An 18,480-nucleotide genomic window follows, 5' to 3' on the forward strand; every position below is an offset into this window, starting at 1 on the left:
GTCCCAAATATATAGTCATATATCATAATTAGTAATATTTTTTTACACTCATTTCCTAACATACCCCTATTAACTACACTTTGAAAATTGTGCAATCATTTTTTAATACATTAAATAGGGATAAAATAGAAATTTTATATAAAATTTGATTTCCCAATAAATTTTTTTTAATCTGTGTGAAAATCCAAAGAAGACATTATATATGAGACGGAGTAAGTATAACAAATCGTTGGTGGGCTTGCCGCCCATTGTTAATGGGCGAAAAAACTTTAATATCATTCTTTAATCTTTACTGTCTCTCATTCAAAAATAAATAAAAATTCTTACTGATTACTTTTTATTTTTTGATATAATTTTAAAAATTGCGTGTGAGATCAAAGACTCTTTCGTCTTATTTCCTGCCTCAGACTATTCGAACATAGCCATAGGGATAGAAGATGAATATCCTCTATGCGTTTTGAAGATCAAGATTTGCCTTCATTGATGACTCACCTAAAAATATGAGATCTTAAAGTGAAAAATTAATTAATGTGACCAAATTTTGTGCCTTTAAAATACTGTAGGGTCGAACAACCCGAACTAAGACCCCATCCCTGCTTAGTGCTTACGTACACGTATCAATTATCATGATGTTTTTTTTTTGAAAAAAAAAAGGGGAAAAGAAAAGAAATTTACGGACCACATAAGTTTCCTTGCAGAAAAATCTTGACCAACTTTCGGAGGGGAGAAGGTTCCCGTGAATATATTATATCATAATATGGTGCCCAAACGCCACGCTACAATTCGGTGGATTCAGAATTTTGTATTTTCAAAAAGAAAAGGTAACGATAATAATAAACTATACCTAAAACAAAAGTTTAGTAGATGCATTTGTATTAAGATGCTAAAATATTAAAAAAATAAATGTGTTTTATTATTCCATATGTGTTTGGATAACTTTTTCTAATGCTTTTTGAAACATTTAGATTCATTTAGTTAAACTAATTACGCGCTTTTCTAAAAATCTATATTTATAGTTTTTTAAGAATAATTCGAATTTAAAAAAGTGTTTTTCGTCTAATTTTCCAAATGCCAAAATTATTAAAGGGTATTTTGAAAAAAAAAAATCGTACATGCTACATCATTGTAGAGGGTATTTTTGAAAGTTTTGAAAGAAAAAACACTATGATAGAGGGTATTTTGAAAGTTTTGAGATTGAAAGGAGAAGGTAAAAAAAAAAAAAAAAAAAAGGAAATACTAAAATGAAAGCCAAGAAAAAACCGAAGTCCATCCGATAACCGTCCCAATTTGTCGGTGCCTCATGCAGAGGCTTAAGATACAACTTGCAAGTTACAAGTATAGCTGCTTAATATCAGTATAGATTATAAATACTAGCAATGGAAGCACACTCGATGTGTAATACATGAATAAAATTGAGGGAAAAAGTAAAAAAAAAAAGTGTAAAATGAAAATAATAGAAAAAACATGGGTGAGTGGAGGGGTATTTTTGGATTAAAAAATCCAGACCAAGATACCAAAACAATTTTTCTACGGCTCTAAGCCTTAATAAAATAGTAAAAATAATAAAAAAATTAAATAAAAAAACATAAAAAGAGAGTCAACTGTAATTTTTTAAACATTATATTTATATAAATTAAATTGCGTTTAAGAAAATTTTGACCGAAAGTTTCTAGTTCCATCAGCATGAATCTAATTTAGATCCAATTTGGATTTCATAGACTTTTTGTAAAAAAAATACTTTTTTAAGCTCGAATTTTGAACTTTTGAAAAGATATAAATTTGACTTAAAAACACATTTTTAAGCACTTAAACGATCATTCAAATATTTATAAATTAAAAAATATATATTTTTTAAAAAAATATTTGATTCGTATTCGAGCTTATCGAACTCGAGCAGAATTCGAACATGTTCGAACTTTTTTTCGAGTCGAGCTCGAGCCGAAATTACTCTGTTCGATAGTTCACGAATAGTTCGCGAACCTTAATATTTAATTAATATAATATAATTATATAATAAATATATATACATTTCGAACTTTTTCGAGCATTTCGAGCTTTTCGAACCATAATATCCGAATAGTTTACGAATAGATTCGAATATTTTGAACCGAATTCGAACTCGAATTTCATTTCGAGCCGAGTTTGAACCAAAATATTTGAAATTATCGAACTTCGAATCGAGCTCGAACTCGAATATACTCTTATCAAGCCGAATTCGAACTTTAAAATTTTACCATTATTCGACTCGATTCAGTTCATTTGCACCCCAGGCTCAAATAGTCAAAGGCCACTTTGGATCAATTGATAGATATGAATCATGATGAGATAAATAACAGTACATATATAAATAATATAATATAATAAAATATAATATTTGTTTTAATTGATGAAAAATAATTTATTTGATTTGATTGATTAAATTTTATATAAAAATGATAAAATAACATTTTATCTTTTTAACAATAAATAAAATATGAATAATATTATTTAAAAAAAATAATATTGTAATTTAAAATTAATGATTTAATTAATGTAAGATAAATAATTCATGATTTGATTAATATATAATAAATAAGATTAATATAAAATAAATAGATAAATAATATAACGAAAAAAATATAAGATTAAATAAAATAAATTATACACAAATTAATAATATAAACAACCGGAGCTCATAGGAATACAATTCTACCAAACGGTGTGCCATTTTTCATATGAGTAATCATATATGGATATAAAAAGTAAGGATGGATGGAGTTGTCAAATTTGAGAACGGCTGTATGTATGGTGGTGTCCAATTCATTGGCTTTGTCTATGCTAGCACATGAGGTAGCATAGACAAAACCCCATTACACTGATTTGGAAAATATGTACATTCACGAGCTTCCTCTCTCAGCGAATTTTAGACACTGATTTGGAAAATATGTCCATTCACGCGCTTCCTCTCACAGCGAAGAACATGGGCATTGTCTCATAGACTAAAGCAGCTCAGCTAAATAAAAAACAACAAAAAAATATCCAAAATTTGCTTCAACTAACAAAAAAATGGTTGGCATATCACAGATTTTATCTCATGTTACCCTCCCGCAGAACATCTATCATGTTGAATATCCTCTTCTCTGAATTTGATTTAACCTGGGAACCAAAAAACATTAAAGAAAAGTTAAAGCTTTTAAGAGTTTTTTGCCTCTAAAATTGTTATTATCAGCAGGCTGCACTATGTAATGAAACAAGCTGCTGAGAGCTGAAGTGACAAGTGGTTGTGTGCTTATTATTGAATTAAAAATGAGCATGTTAAGCGAGTTTAAATGACAGTGATAGGGGAGAAAATTCAAGTTGGTTTAGTCATGTTCAATGCTGGTACTGAGCAAAGCATATAACTTAGTGATGGAGCAGATACACATCGGCAGAACCATGGAAGATTGAGTTGCTAAGAATGAAGTGATTGATTTGGGATCACTGGTGAACAGATATGACACAAGTGAATCAAATTAAACATTAGCTGAAGAAATTTCAAGAATTACCTTCTTGGCAAGAAAAAGAATTGCATCCACAGTTCCTTCAGCATAGATGGATCTACCGCAAACATTGTGCTGAAACTCAAAGGAAACACTTTTCCCCACGTATATATTTTTTTCGAAAGGGGGAAAAAGCAAAAAACAGCTAGTAAGGAGAGTGAATGGAGATAATTTATAATATTTACACTTGAAAGTAAATGAGATCAAATAAAAATGATGAGACAAGTGAAGATACTTACGTGCCGTCAGGTGATGATAGATGATACATGTGAAATGCATGACCAGATAAATGCTCTTCTGGAACACCCACCATCTCGGTTTGTAACTTAGGGTCTCGAATTTGCATCACCTGATAGGACCAGAAAATAAGAATTGTTTATGAAAACATCATTCAAGACCCTGTTGAAAGAAGAATACTGCCAACCCTGGTTTTCCATGTATTAAGAAATTGTTGGTTTTTACAAAAACAGGGAAAAGGGATATTTAGCAACAACGAAATTCTCTAATAAACAACTCTTCGGGCAAGGAAAGAAGCTGGATCATTAAGGATGGATTGAACACTTCATTCCTCAACTTACACCGTGATATCTTCCCATTGGTTACAGTTTATAGCGGGTAAATATATCACAACAATAAATCAATCTTTCTACCAAAAAAAGAGAGATAAGGATAGGAAAGGTACAGGTATGCCAGCCAGTCGGTGAATTATCTAGGATCTTTTAACTTGGTAATGGAAAGAGTTGCACAAAGTTCTTTTTGACACAAATCTGTGAGCTTCATTCTACATTATAACTCAATACAAACTTCATACAAAAGCAAAAAGTTGCGAAAGCCATCCAGAACACAGTGAAGCAATAAAAAAGACTAACATGCAAGAGTTTTCTTTACATGTTGTGCCAATAAGTATAACTAGGTGCTAATTTGCTCAATGTCTTGGGATCCATTTTCGTTTTAAAAAAAAACTGCAATAATTATATCTCCACAACTGCTTGCCTGATCTAGTTCGTAGGAAACTCCAAGTTTCTGAAAGCAAGAGATAACATCCTTGGCAGTTCCAGAGATGTCCAATTTGCTTGCTTGATGGGACTCCATCACCTAGTATAAAGTTTGAATGTATTAGAGAGATATATGTTTATTTCAACTTCGAAACAGATTACAAGGTAAAGACTGAGAAAAAGTAAAACCCTTCAGTTGAGGTAAAATATGCAATAACAGGAAAGATGGTAGAAGATAGCAACAAGAATTCAATAGCATGACTTTTGATACTGTCCAAAGTTTTTATACTTGAGGTGAACTTCAACAGTAAAGAGCACAAGATTAATTATGATAAAATGAATAACTCGAGATCAATGGTGACAATGAGAGGTTTCAGATCGCTTATGCACCAACCCTAAGCATACTCTTTCTTCTAATAGAGTATAGAAAATATACCTCCAACTTATATCCAGAAAATGCTCCAGGAAATTGTTCTGCCATAATTTTCATGGCTGCAAGAAATGCGACCACCTACGAAAGGTCAGTTAAACAAGCTTAAACATGCATTCACAGTATTAATGGTTCGAAGTCAAATAAAATCTTAGCACCTGTTTTCCCATTTGAGGTGAAATCACAGCATAAACCTTTGAGTCCTCCACAGTCTTATAGAGCAGTTCCCTGTCTCCTCCAGTGGTTCCGACCACAAACGGTACCCCAACTTTGCAATATAGAGCAGCATTTTCTGTTCACAGCATCAAGATAGCACAAAACTATCAGATTTCAGGATACAGCAAGAGCAGCAAAAACATTCAAAGTTTCAAATTTATCGAAAGCCCTTAGCTTCCCTTTAAGTATACAAACCCAATGTTGTAGGAAAAGCCAGTGCTAGTGAGAAAGATAGCCAACACTTTAAGACACTGCCAACCGCCAGCCAGGATTGTGTAAAAGTTTGATACAAAATTTCCCATTCATTAATCAATCTCTAGTGACACTAGAATGGATTTAAAAATTTAAATAAATGACCCACAATGAAAAATATACTCTAATTTTGTGTAAAGCACAAAACTTTCAACTTCAACCATCTCAAAGTCTAAAGTATGCATACTAAACCAAAGCAAACATTACTGTGAAAGAAACTTGCATATTTACCATTAACAGCAGTGGGAACAGTGTAGTCGACAACAATTAAATTGGGGTAATCATCAAATGTAGAAGCCAGAATCTTTTCTCTATCCTCAGGACCGTGCACTTCAATCTGTTTTCCACCGGCATCCACAATCTTTCCATGGTCATCTGGGCCTCCTAATGCCACAGGCACAGGATCAAGTCCAGCAGATATAGCTGCCTCAAGAACAGCCCTCCCCATTTTTCCTGTACAACCATTCACCTGCAACAAACATTTACATTTATAGATATGCCAAATGTGAATAACGTCCTTCGACGCAACGAGGACTTACCATGATAGGAATTCCAACATTTTTGGGCACAGATGAATGAGACAATGCCACAGATTGAACTGAGGCGCCTGACATCGTTACGAAAAGCTTCCGCCTGTGGCTAGACCTAGTTCCTACGGAGCTTTTAAGCCGCCGGAAAGAATACGAAAAGGGTAGCTTATTGAGCTCCGAAATCGCGGAGGTGATACTCAGCGGGGCCTCAGCCAAGAAAGCCATTAACGACGTGGAGTTCGGGGAGGAAGGAGAAGAAGGGCAGCAAGGTTTCAGTTCCAGGGGAGGGGCGGACCATAAATTTCTGTCATATATATATATATATATATATATATATATATATATATATATTCGTAATCAATTTGGGATAGACCCGCCGCTTTGCCCGGCTCGCCACAAAAATTTAAATGGAACCCAACAAAAAGTGGGTCTAGATGGGCCAACCCGCCTAGGCCCGTGACCCGTGCGGGTTGGCCCGCCGCGAGCCTGGTTTAGCCCGCGAACCTAGAAAATTAATAATTTTATTTTTATTTTTATTTTTATATATGTATTTTTTAATAAAAGTTGTAATTTTTTGTACTAATTACTTTATATAAAATTTACACACATGAAATCAATAATTAAAATTTTTATTAATATGTTTCTATTAATATTTATTTATGAAATGATATTTATAATTAATTACCCGCAACCCACCTTGGGTTGGGTTGGGTTGAGAATTTCCAGCCCGCCAGGATGGTGGGTCGGCCCGCCATCGACCCGCCAAAAGGTGGGTTTTTGGTGGGCCGGCCCGCCCCGCCCCGTCATGGGTTGGTGAAACGCCTACTACTAATAAATGCGAATTTTTTTTTAAAATAACTAAAAATATTACTATACATATATGCCCATACATATATGTATAAACATTAAAAATACTGCTAATAAATAAAATTCTTTAAAATAAAAGCTTACATAAATAATAATATTAAACCACTGAAAATCTCACGTCGTGCTAAATAAAAATAATAAAATTATTTTTCTCAACCACTGGAAACTGAAAATACGAAACATGTTTTATAAATTCTCAAAAATACTCATGTAAGGTCCAAAAAAAAAAGTCCACTAGCTTAATCACGATTAATTGATTTAATTATATGATTTAATGCATGTTATTTATAATATTAATTGTTATGTGAATTATGTGTTATATTATTTTTTTTAAAAGTTTTAGGTTGGGTTTAATTTTGGGTCGTAGGGACGAGCCTAGCCTTGAAACGAGTTAAGAAAAATATTTTAAGTAAAGTTAGTAGATGCAGAAGTATTTTATTGAGAGAGTAAAAATTTTAAAAAATTTTAAGTGTAACTAATGGGCCGTGTTGGAGCCCATTAGTCACAGAGAAAAAGCGTTCAGAAGTTTTCTGAACTCTCATTTGAACGCTCACTTTTCTTTCTCAAAATCTCTCTCAAACACTGCGATCTCCAAGCTAGGGTTCTTCGGCTTCTCAAGGCTAGATCGTTCCGCAGTCCAGGTTAATCCCAATCAGACGATCCAGGCAAGTTTTTACTGTTTTTAAACCCATTCAAGAATATAGTTATTTTCAAGATAAAACCCTAGGTGTTTGATTGATGATCTATGAATGTTTTCTTGAAAATTTCTATGAGTATGTTGCTTGATTGTGATACGTGAAGCATTCCTGAGATGTTCGGTTCATGTTTATTGAGTTTTGAAAGTTTTGAATGCACAAGATCAGATTTTTTGGGTAAAAGTAGTTTTGAAGGTTTTTAATTCAACATCTTTGAAATGATTGATGAATTGGTACAAGTTATTTTGAGATTATGATGTTGTTGAATGGTATTTTTGATGAAAAAACGTCCCAAAGCATTGTGGGTTTTGAAGAAAGTGCAGAAAAGATCAGTTTTCGGAATCAGACGCAGCGACGGCACGCCCGCGCCTGAGCTGCGAAATCTCTGCGCACAGACGGCGCGCCCGCGTTACTAAGTAGAGCGCCTGCACCGCTTTGTCGCATGAAGTGCGAGCGGGCGGCGCGGCCGCGCCTCAGGCTCGAACTTCCCACCCCATTTTATGATTTTTTGAGTCCTAAAAATCATGATTTTGATACTTTAATGTATTTTAATTATTTTTAAGAATGTTCATGAAGAATTTTAAAGTTTTCAAGGTCCGAAACGGATGGAATGCCTCACGTGGATCAGTCAAGTTATGTATTGCATGATTATGTGATTTTCTCATGAAAGTTAATTTCTCATGAAATGTTTTGACGGATTTTAAGCATGTAGCATCACGAGAAACTTTATGAGCATGTACGAGATTTATGAAATGACATGATAAGATGAATGATATGATGCATGGAAAATATTTTGATGATTTATGCATCTTGTGGTGATTATATGGGGTATGCACTTCGGGATGAGCTCCGGAGCGACTATCCAAACATGGCTCACGGGATGGTTATACGGGGTATGCACTTCGGGTTGAGCTCCGAAGCGGCTATCCAAAGAATGAAAGTTTACGGGCTTAATGTCATATGCTTGTTGATCAACAGAAAACTATGAATGGCTCGTTATGACGGTTACCACACTACTCATACTTCATCTTCCCAAATATTTTTATGATATGACTATATTAAACTTATGTTTATTGCATGGGAGTTTAAGTTAATGTTTTCCTTTTAAAGTTAGAAAATCCTTTTCTGCATGCTCTTGCTGAGTCTTTCGACTCACTATACTTAAATGGTGCAGGTAATGATGATGTGAATGCTTTTATTGATGATTATGTGGGCGGACATGAAGAAGAGGCAGGGGTCGGTCCAACGGGCAATGCATGAGTGTGAATGCTTTAGAATGGAAGATGTTTTAAACCTTTTTATTTGATGAGAGACAAACAAGTTTTAATATTTTTTTTTGTTGATGGCCATGTTTTGGCAAATATTTTTAGATGCTATTTTATTTTGTGCACATTTTATACGCTATTTTAATAAATAAGATGATGCTTCCGCAAAGTTTTTCTTTTTACCAAATTTTTAAGTAAGTATGTTTGAGTAACGTTTCGATTGAGAAATTGGGACGTTACAGCTTGGTATCAGAGCAGTTCGCTCTGGGTTTGTCGCACACATGCATTCTCGCCACGACCCTGTGCTTCGTCTTCATGTCTGTAAGTTCTATGTTATGGATTGTTTAAGATGCATGATAGCTTTTGCGATTAATATTTATGCATGTTAATTAGGATGTTATATTTAAATAACGTAATTAAGCATGTGGACTGTATGGGCATCAGGATCATGGCTAACCGTCGGAATCCGAACAATGAGGACAATCAGAATAACCAGTTTTTGGCTGGGTTGGCGACTCTGTTGCAAGAGCAGAGTAGAGCCCAAGGGGAGCAGATTCAACAGTTAATCCAAGCACAAGCGGGAGGACGGAACAACAATCAGTCACTACTAACTAATCCGATCTTTAAACAGTTTAAGGATCTAGGGCCGCAGGAGTTCAGAGGAGGGGCTGATCCCCTTGTAGCCGAGGAATGGGTGCAGTCAGTGGAGACCATTTTTGACTACATGCAGCTCACTGATGCAGACCGTGTGAGGTGTGCCATCTTTATGTTTCGTGATGATGCAAGAGTTTGGTGGCAGGGAGCCCGTTATGCTGTGGATATGACTACGTTGACTTGGAATGGATTCAAAGATGCGTTCTATGGGAAATATTTCACTATTAGCACCAGGACTAGACTTGCTAGAGAATTCTTGGAGCTCCGCCAATGGAGCATGTCCATTGCTGAGTATGTGAAGAAGTTTGAAAGGGGGAGGTATTTTGTGCCCATGATTTCGGGTAATGCTGGAGAGGAGTTGAAGCATTTCACGGAGGGACTGAATGTCACTATTCGTCGTGATGTCAGATTGAGTGGGGCACAAATGTACCGAGCAGCAGTCGATGAGGCTATGTTGTCAGAAAAAGATGGGAATGATATTATCAAAGAATCGCAAGCGAAAAGAGCCAGTTACCAAGGGAGAGAACAAAAAGGGTCTAGTCAGAAGAGACCGTACCAAGCTCCAGCTCAAAGAAGACCGCAGCAGCAGCAGCGCCAAAACCTCAATCAGGCGCGACCTCAGGGACAGAATCAGCTGAACGCCAATGCTCCAAGGCCGGCGAATGCACCTATCTGTCAAAAGTGTGGGAAGCCATACTCAGGTCAATGCATGCTTGGGACCAATACTTGCTTTCTTTGCAAGAAGCCAGGGCATTTCGCCAAGGATTGCCCGCAGTCAAAGGATCCTATCAGGGGAAGAGTGTTTGCTATGACTCACAATCAGGTTGACCCAGATTCTGCAATTGTCACAGGTATGATCCGTATCGCTGGTTTACCTGCTTTCGTGTTGATTGATTCAGGAGCTACGCACTCTTTTATATCTGTTAATTTTATGATGAAATTGGGGGTCTTGCCGGATGAATCTATTTCGAAATTTTGTGTGTCGTTACCCTCAGGAGAAGAACTGGAAAGTAGTAGTGTGGTAAGAAATTGCAAGGTTCAGATGCGGAGTCTAGTTTTGTGTGCAGATTTTATTGTTTTGAAAATGGTGGATTTCGATGCGATTTTTGGGATGGACTGGTTGTCTCGGCATGAGGCTATTATTGACTGCAAACGGAAAACTGTCTCATTGAAAGATCAGAACGGGAAACCATTTGTGTTCCGCACTACCTCTTAGAAGAGCGCACCAGGTATGATTTCTGTAGGAACAGCCTGACAATTATTGAGTAATGGGTGTATAGGCTTTTTTGCGAGTCTAATTGGTGATCTGGAGGTACAGCGACCGAAACTTGTGGAAGTGGAGGTAGTGAAGGACTTTTCAGAAGTTTTTCCCGACGATGTTGCGGGATTGCCTCCAGTAGGGAAGTCGAATTTGGGATAGAATTGTTGCCTGGAACTAAGCCAGCTTCTAAGGCGCCGTACAAATTGGCACCGACCGAGATGAAAGAATTGAAGGATCAGTTGCAGGAATTACTGGATAAGGGGTTCATCAGACCGAGTGTATCGCCTTGGGGTGCACCGGTGTTGTTCGTCAAGAAGAAAAATGGGTCAATGAGATTGTGCATTGACTACAGAGAACTGAACCGAGTTACAGTGAAGAACAGATATCCTTTGCCCAAAATAGACGACTTGTTCGACCAATTGCAAGGGGAAGAGGTGTTCTCAAAAATTGATCTGCGATCAGGTTACCATCAGCTGAAGGTAAAGGATGCAGATGTGCAGAAGACAGCATTCAGGACTCGCTATGGCCACTATGAGTTCTTGGTAATGCCGTTTGGGTTGACCAATGCACCAGCTGTGTTCATGGATTTGATGAACAGGGTGTTTCAACCTTTCTTGGATCAGTTTGTCATAGTCTTCATAGATAACATATTGATATATTCTCGCAGTAGGGAGGAGCATCATCAGCACTTGGCTACGGTGTTGCAAATTTTGAAAGAAAAGCAACTATATATTAAATACAGTAAGTGTGAATTCTGGCTGGAGCAGATTTCATTTTTGGGTCATATAGTTTCAGCTAAGGGGATTGAGGTGGATCCGTCGAAGGTGGAAGCGGTTCGTAATTGGGCTGCCCCGAAGAATGCTACAGAAATACGAAGTTTCTTGGGTTTAGCAGGCTACTACAGGAGGTTTATTCAAGACTTCTCCAAGATAGCTCTACCAATGACTTCCTTAACTCGAAAAGGTGTGAAGTTTGTGTGGTCAGAACAATGTGAGAAGAGCTTTACAGAATTGAAGGAAAGACTGATTTCAGCGCTAGTGCTAGCAATTCCCGAAAGCACGGGTCGCTTTGTGGTTTATATCGATGCTTCTAAGAGTGGATTAGGAGCTGTGCTGATGCAGGATGATAAAGTAATAGCATATGCATCTCGACAGCTGAAGGTCCATGAGAGGAATTACCCGACTCATGATCTTGAGTTGGCGGCAGTTGTTTTTGCTTTGAAGCTATGGAGACACTACTTGTACGGCGAAAGGTGTCAGATTTTCACTGATCACAAAAGCCTAAAATATTTCTTCACTCCGAAGGAGTTGAATATGAGGCAGAGGCGATGGCTGGAATTAGTGAAGGACTACGACTGTGACATTAGCTACCATCCTAGTAAGGCTAATGTTGTAGCAGATGCCTTGAGTCGCAAGTCTGCAACATTGAACCAATTGACAGTGCAGCAGGAGTTGATTGCTGAATTTGAACGTATGAGTTTGGAGGTATGCACTCTAGCAGCCTTAACAGTAGTACCTAGTTTGCTTGAGAGAATCAGAGTAGGCCAAGCTTCTGATGAACAGTTGACGTTGTGGAGGAACAGAGATGAAGCCAAGGGTGGTACATTGTACACTGTCAAAGATGAAATTGTTCATCACCGAGGTAGAATGTGGGTGCCAGCAGTAGACTCATTGAGAGTGGAAGTGATGACTGAAGCCCATACTGTTCCATATTCCATTCATCCAGGAAGTACGAAAATGTATAAGGATCTGCAATCCTTATATTGGTGGCCAGGTATGAAGAAGGATATCGTAGAATTTGTGAGTGAATGTTTGACTTGTCAACAGGTAAAAATTGAGCATCAAAAGCCAGCGGGACTCCTAAAACCCTTGCCAATACCCACATGGAAGTGGGAAGATGTCACTATGGATTTCGTAGTAGGATTGCCAGTCTCACCGCAAACGATGAACTCGATTTGGGTGATAGTTGACCGGTTAACTAAGTCAGCTCATTTTATTCCAGTCAGGAATAAATTCTCGATGAATCAGTATGCAGAGCTGTACATTCGAGAAATTGTCAGATTGCATGGAGTTCCAATGAGGATAGTATCTGACAGGGATCCTAAGTTCACTTCAAACTTTTGGGGAAGTTTACATAGAGGATTGGGAACAAAGCTAGCTTTCAGTACAGCTTTCCACCCTCAGACAGATGGTCAATCAGAACGAGTGATCCAAATACTCGAAGACATATTGAGAGCTTGTATGATCGACTTTGGAGGGAATAGGGAATCGAAATTACCTTTAGTGGAGTTTACTTACAACAATAGTTATCAAGAAACTATTGACATGGCTCCTTATGAGGCATTGTATGGGAAAAGGTGTAGAACTCCCTTGCACTGGGATGAAGTTGGAGAGAGAGCTGTTTTGGGACCAGATATGAAACATCCTAAAACTACTACTGAATTTTTTTTTTAAATCTCTTATTATAAAATAATGAATATAAATATATATATGCCCATACATATATATATCGTACTTAAAAATAACTTTACTTAATTTAAAATAAAAATACACAAAAAATACAATAAAGGTACACGCATGCAATTAAATACTTAAAACTAATTACTAAATAATAATTTATAAGAATGTCATAATAAAATTCCTAAATAATATTTCTTTCACAAAAATTCATGAAAACTTAGAAAATAATTACTTAAATGTAAAATCCATGCATATACTAAAAATCTATAATAATAATACATATGCGGAAATATATGTTCTAGTCTCAACATAAAAATCATCTTAGAGCAATGGTCACGGGTTCTAGCCGCCTGGATACTCATATGCCCTCGTCACCAGTCGGGAACACATTAACTTCATTAACATTCTGTTCACCTGCACCATTTAAATCTAGTGAGCCTAGAGGCTCAGCACGTTCTATCCTTATATAACAAAATGAAACCACACACAAGCACACATCATATAAAATACGTGAATAATAATTATACGTGCATGCTCTTAAAATATTATGCATATAAACATGAATAAATAATTATAATGCTTCATCATCATGCTAAACATAAACATCATATTTAATAAATCTCATAAAATGTCTTATCATAATTTCTTAGTTCTCAACAGGTCGTATCCATGTCGGTGGCATCATACTGAGCGATTGATCAATCTATAAACCAACGTACGCGGCGGTGGGATTTCCACCTCTGTGCTGCCACTTCACCAGCCCTCTCAGCTGGATCCATAAGCTCATCATACTTATACATCATTAGGAAGGTCACCGGGCCAGGTATCCCGGCCTCCAACCACATCACTTTCCACCTTCACTTCAACTTCCATACAAATATATTTTTCTTAACATACATTTAAACTTATCATAAAAATTCTTACATGATGCATGAACTTAAAAAAAATATCATTTATTTCTTTATTTCATGAAAATTTGTCCGTAAATATATATTTAATTTATTTCCTTAAAAATCATACTTATATATCTAATAAAAATGCATGCATGAATTAAATATATATTTACGGACGTTTATTTTTCCAAGGACTTGTTCGAGCTGCTGACCACTTAACTTAAACCCATAAATTTTTAGACTGACTCAAAAACCCAAAATCCCGACCTGAAAGGCCCATTAAGCTTCATGGGCCCCCAGGCCCATGGAAAACTAATGGGCTTACTAAAAACATAATTTAGGCCCATCAACATATTAACTTAAAGTTAAATTAATAAAATTATTAACTAACCATTAACTTATAAATTTGACCGATAAAATTACTAAACCCGCCACAACTTGGTCCAATAATTTTCATGGATCACACGGCCCATGAAAAATTAGTGGGCTCACTTCATTAATTAATTAAGCCCATAATTAAAATTAAACTAGTCTAATTAATTAATTAACTCGAACCCAAACTTATTTATTATTAACTTAATCTCTTATTTAATTCAAAATAAAAATACCTGAGTCCAACTAATATAAACCAAACCCGAACCAAACTAACTTGACCCATTATATTTTAGACCCAACCCGGACCCGAAAAGCCGAGCCCGGCCTGCCAAAACACCAGACACAACCCTAGCTTACCTCTCCCTAAGCCCAACTCGAGGCAGCCCTGAGCGGCTTCCGAAAATCTGATCGTGCCGCCTGCTCAGGCCACCTTTGGATGTGAAACCACCTCCCATACTTAGCCAACACCCAGACGGTTCTAACCCAACAAATTTGACCTTAAACCGAGCTCTGTAGAAGTAGAACGAACCAAAACAACAGAGCCCCTCTGCTGCTGTTCGTGCAGAACGCGACCGCTGATTCCGGCCGTTCGGCCGCCAATCTCCGGCCACCACCGGCCGGAGAACCACCTGGAAAAACTTTCCAAAGGTCTTGGGATTATAACTCAACTAGAACCAACCTAAAACTCGTCCTGTGGACCAAGAACGAGCCCTCGCACGCAAACCGCTCAGTTTGCGTCTAAACCTGCGTCCAGCATGAACCTAGCCCAAACCAACGACTAAAGCCACTGAACCGTCATCCAAACACGACCCTAGAGACCCTATATCAACCCTCAACCCGTTGTTCAGCACGCTAGAACAATCCATGACAGAAAAACGTGATAAAATTGATTCATAAGCTTTAAAAACGTAGGTTCTATGCATGTTCATGAATGTTCTTCATTAAAACCACATATATCATGCAAGATCATAATTTTCATGCTAAAATCAGAATAATATGACTTAAATGGTGTTCAAGAAGGGATTCAAACGTGCCTTGATGAATATTTGCAAGAAATAACGTTTATGTCGCGTCGTACGGCTCTCCGGGACGAACAGATCTCCAACCAATATAAAATCTTAAAAGCTCGGCTATGGGGCTGTGAAAATCTTGCTGGAACGATGAAGATGATGGAGAAAGGTTGAGGGAGGCGGCTAGGGAGTTGAGGCGTGAGATAGGGTAGAAAATCTTAGGATAATATTTGGGTAGTCTAGGTTAAATATTTAAATAAATACTTTGGGTAGATAATTACTAAAATTTAAACTAAAAAAATACATGATAATTTGCTAAAAACTTAAAAATCCCGAAATAATAAAATAGGTGATTTTTAAAACTTAATAAAAGTCATTAAAATGATTTATTTTAGGTAAAAACGGACATCTAAATATACATATATATAAATACCATAATTTTCTTCAAATTATACCTTAAAATAATATTTTAAGGCTCCTAAAAATCTCCAAAAATATTTTGGGTGAAAACAAACATCTCGTCCGTCCACGGCCCCGCCTACGCGATCATAAAATAAACTTTCTCAAATAAATTCATAAACCACAGAAAACAAATTTAAATGCCGAAAAAATATTTAAAACATGAAAATAAATCACATAATTTAAATAATCACTCATAAAAATAATTTAACACATTTTCACATTATTTTAAACTTATTAAATCTCTTAGTTATGCATGCGGATTTACGTAGCAAATTTCCGGACGTTACAATTCTCTCCCCCTTAAATGGAATTTCGTCCTCGAAATTTGATTTAACTTAGTCGTCTAATAACACATGACTAAAATGTTTCAAAACTAATTTTTTAAACTTAAATCCCAAAAACATAACTTAATTTATATATCTAAAATTCAACTTAAATCTCAAAAAGAAAAAAAAATTCCTAACTTGTCAAACTTAAAATCTAAAATCATAACTTAATCTACAAATCTAAATGTCAAACTTACGTCTCATAAATTATCAAACTTAATTTTTTAAACAAATATCATTCTAGTCATCCTGGTGTGTAACGTGTCTCAGAAACATACTGTAATTTCCATAAATTCTCTACGTAACCGCATTACATAACTAATTTTTTTTTTTTTTTTAACTTTAAGACTTTCATAACTTAAAATTATCATTTTCATAAATCATTAAAACAAAAATCATGTGTCCCATGCATAAAACATAATTTAAAACATTTAAAACTTACAGACTGGCAGTGCGGCTTCTGAGCTCCGTGTAGCAGGCTAGTAACCCTCCAAGGACCATGGCTCTGATACCAAATGAAACATCCTAAAACTACTACTGATTTTTTTTTTAAATCTCTTATTATAAAATAATGAATATAAATATATATATGCCCATACATATATATATCGTACTTAAAAATAACTTTACTTAATTTAAAATAAAAATACACAAAAAATACAATAAAGGTACACGCATGCAATTAAATACTTAAAACTAATTACTAAATAATAATTTATAAGAATGTCATAATAAAATTCCTAAATAATATTTCTTTCACAAAAATTCATGAAAACTTAGAAAATAATTACTTAAATGTAAAATCCATGCATATACTAAAAATCTATAATAATAATACATATGCGGAAATATATGTTCTAGTCTCAACATAAAAATCATCTTAGAGCAATGGTCACGGGTTCTAGCCGCCTGGATACTCATATGCCCTCGCCACCAGTCGGGAACACATTAACTTCATTAACATTCTGCTCACCTGCACCATTTAAATCTAGTGAGCCTAGAGGCTCAGCACGTTCTATCCTTATATAACAAAATGAAACCACACACAAGCACACATCATATAAAATACGTGAATAATAATTATACGTGCATGCTCTTAAAATATTATGCATATAAACATGAATAAATAATTATAATGCTTCATCATCATGCTAAACATAAACATCATATTTAATAAATCTCATAAAATGTCTTATCATAATTTCTTAGTTCTCAACATGTCGTATCCATGTCGGTGGCATCATACTGAGCGATTGATCAATCTATAAACCAACGTACGCGGCGGTGGGATTTCCACCTCTGTGCTGCCACTTCACCAGCCCTCTCAGCTGGATCCATAAGCTCATCATACTTATACATCATTAGGAAGGTCACCGAGCCCAGGTATCCCGGCCTCCAACCACATCACTTTCCACCTTCACTTCAACTTCCATACAAATATATTTTTCTTAACATACATTTAAACTTATCATAAAAATTCTTACATGATGCATGAACTTAAAAAAAATATCATTTATTTCTTTATTTCATGAAAATTTGTCCGTAAATATATATTTAATTTATTTCCTTAAAAATCATACTTATATATCTAATAAAAATGCATGCATGAATTAAATATATATTTACGGACGTTTATTTTTCCAAGGACTTGTTCGAGCTGCTGACCACTTAACTTAAACCCATAAATTTTTAGACTGACTCAAAAACCCAAAAGCCCGACCTGAAAGGCCCATTAAGCTTCATGGGCCCCCAGGCCCATGGAAAACTAATGGGCTTACTAAAAACATAATTTAGGCCCATCAACATATTAACTTAAAGTTAAATTAATAAAATTATTAACTAACCATTAACTTATAAATTTGACCGATAAAATTACTAAACCCGCTACAACTTGGTCCAATAATTTTCATGGATCACACGGCCCATGAAAAATTAGTGGGCTCACTTCATTAATTAATTAAGCCCATAATTAAAATTAAACTAGTCTAATTAATTAATTAACTCGAACCCAAACTTATTTATTATTAACTTAATCTCTTATTTAATTTAAAATAAAAATACCCGAGTCCAACTAATATAAACCAAACCCGAACTAAACTAACTTGACCCATTATATTTTAGACCTAACCCGGACCCGAAAAGCCAAGCCCGGCCTGCCAAAACACCAGACACAACCCTAGCTTACCTCTCCCTAAGCCCAACTCGAGGCAGCCCTGAGCGGCTTCCGAAAATCTGATCGTGCCGCCTGCTCAGGCCACCTTTGGATGTGAAA

General features: G+C 35.9%; 2 protein-coding genes across 2 annotated transcripts; one reads left to right on the forward strand and one right to left on the reverse strand.

Annotated features, from left to right (window-relative positions):
• Positions 1-2,673: 2,673 nt before the first annotated feature.
• LOC140883029 (4-hydroxy-tetrahydrodipicolinate reductase 2, chloroplastic-like) lies at positions 2,674-6,227 on the reverse strand. The gene is made up of 9 exons (XM_073289323.1): positions 5,951-6,227; positions 5,643-5,880; positions 5,102-5,235; positions 4,950-5,024; positions 4,512-4,613; positions 3,758-3,867; positions 3,525-3,612; positions 3,081-3,135; positions 2,674-2,992 (listed from the first exon to the last, which is right to left on the reverse strand). The coding sequence occupies exons 1-9, from the start codon at positions 6,164-6,166 to the stop codon at positions 2,979-2,981; spliced, it is 1,032 nt and encodes a 343-aa protein (XP_073145424.1). The 5' UTR covers positions 6,167-6,227; the 3' UTR covers positions 2,674-2,978.
• A 2,989-nt stretch (positions 6,228-9,216) lies between these two features.
• On the forward strand, positions 9,217-10,638 carry LOC140878374 (uncharacterized). Its single transcript, XM_073281972.1, has one exon. The coding sequence runs from the start codon at positions 9,217-9,219 to the stop codon at positions 10,636-10,638; it is 1,422 nt and encodes a 473-aa protein (XP_073138073.1).
• The last annotated feature ends 7,842 nt before the right edge of the window (positions 10,639-18,480 follow it).

Source organism: Henckelia pumila, chromosome 2 (genome assembly GCF_033568475.1).
Source record: "Henckelia pumila isolate YLH828 chromosome 2, ASM3356847v2, whole genome shotgun sequence".
NCBI classification, from domain to species: Eukaryota; Viridiplantae; Streptophyta; class Magnoliopsida; order Lamiales; family Gesneriaceae; genus Henckelia; species Henckelia pumila.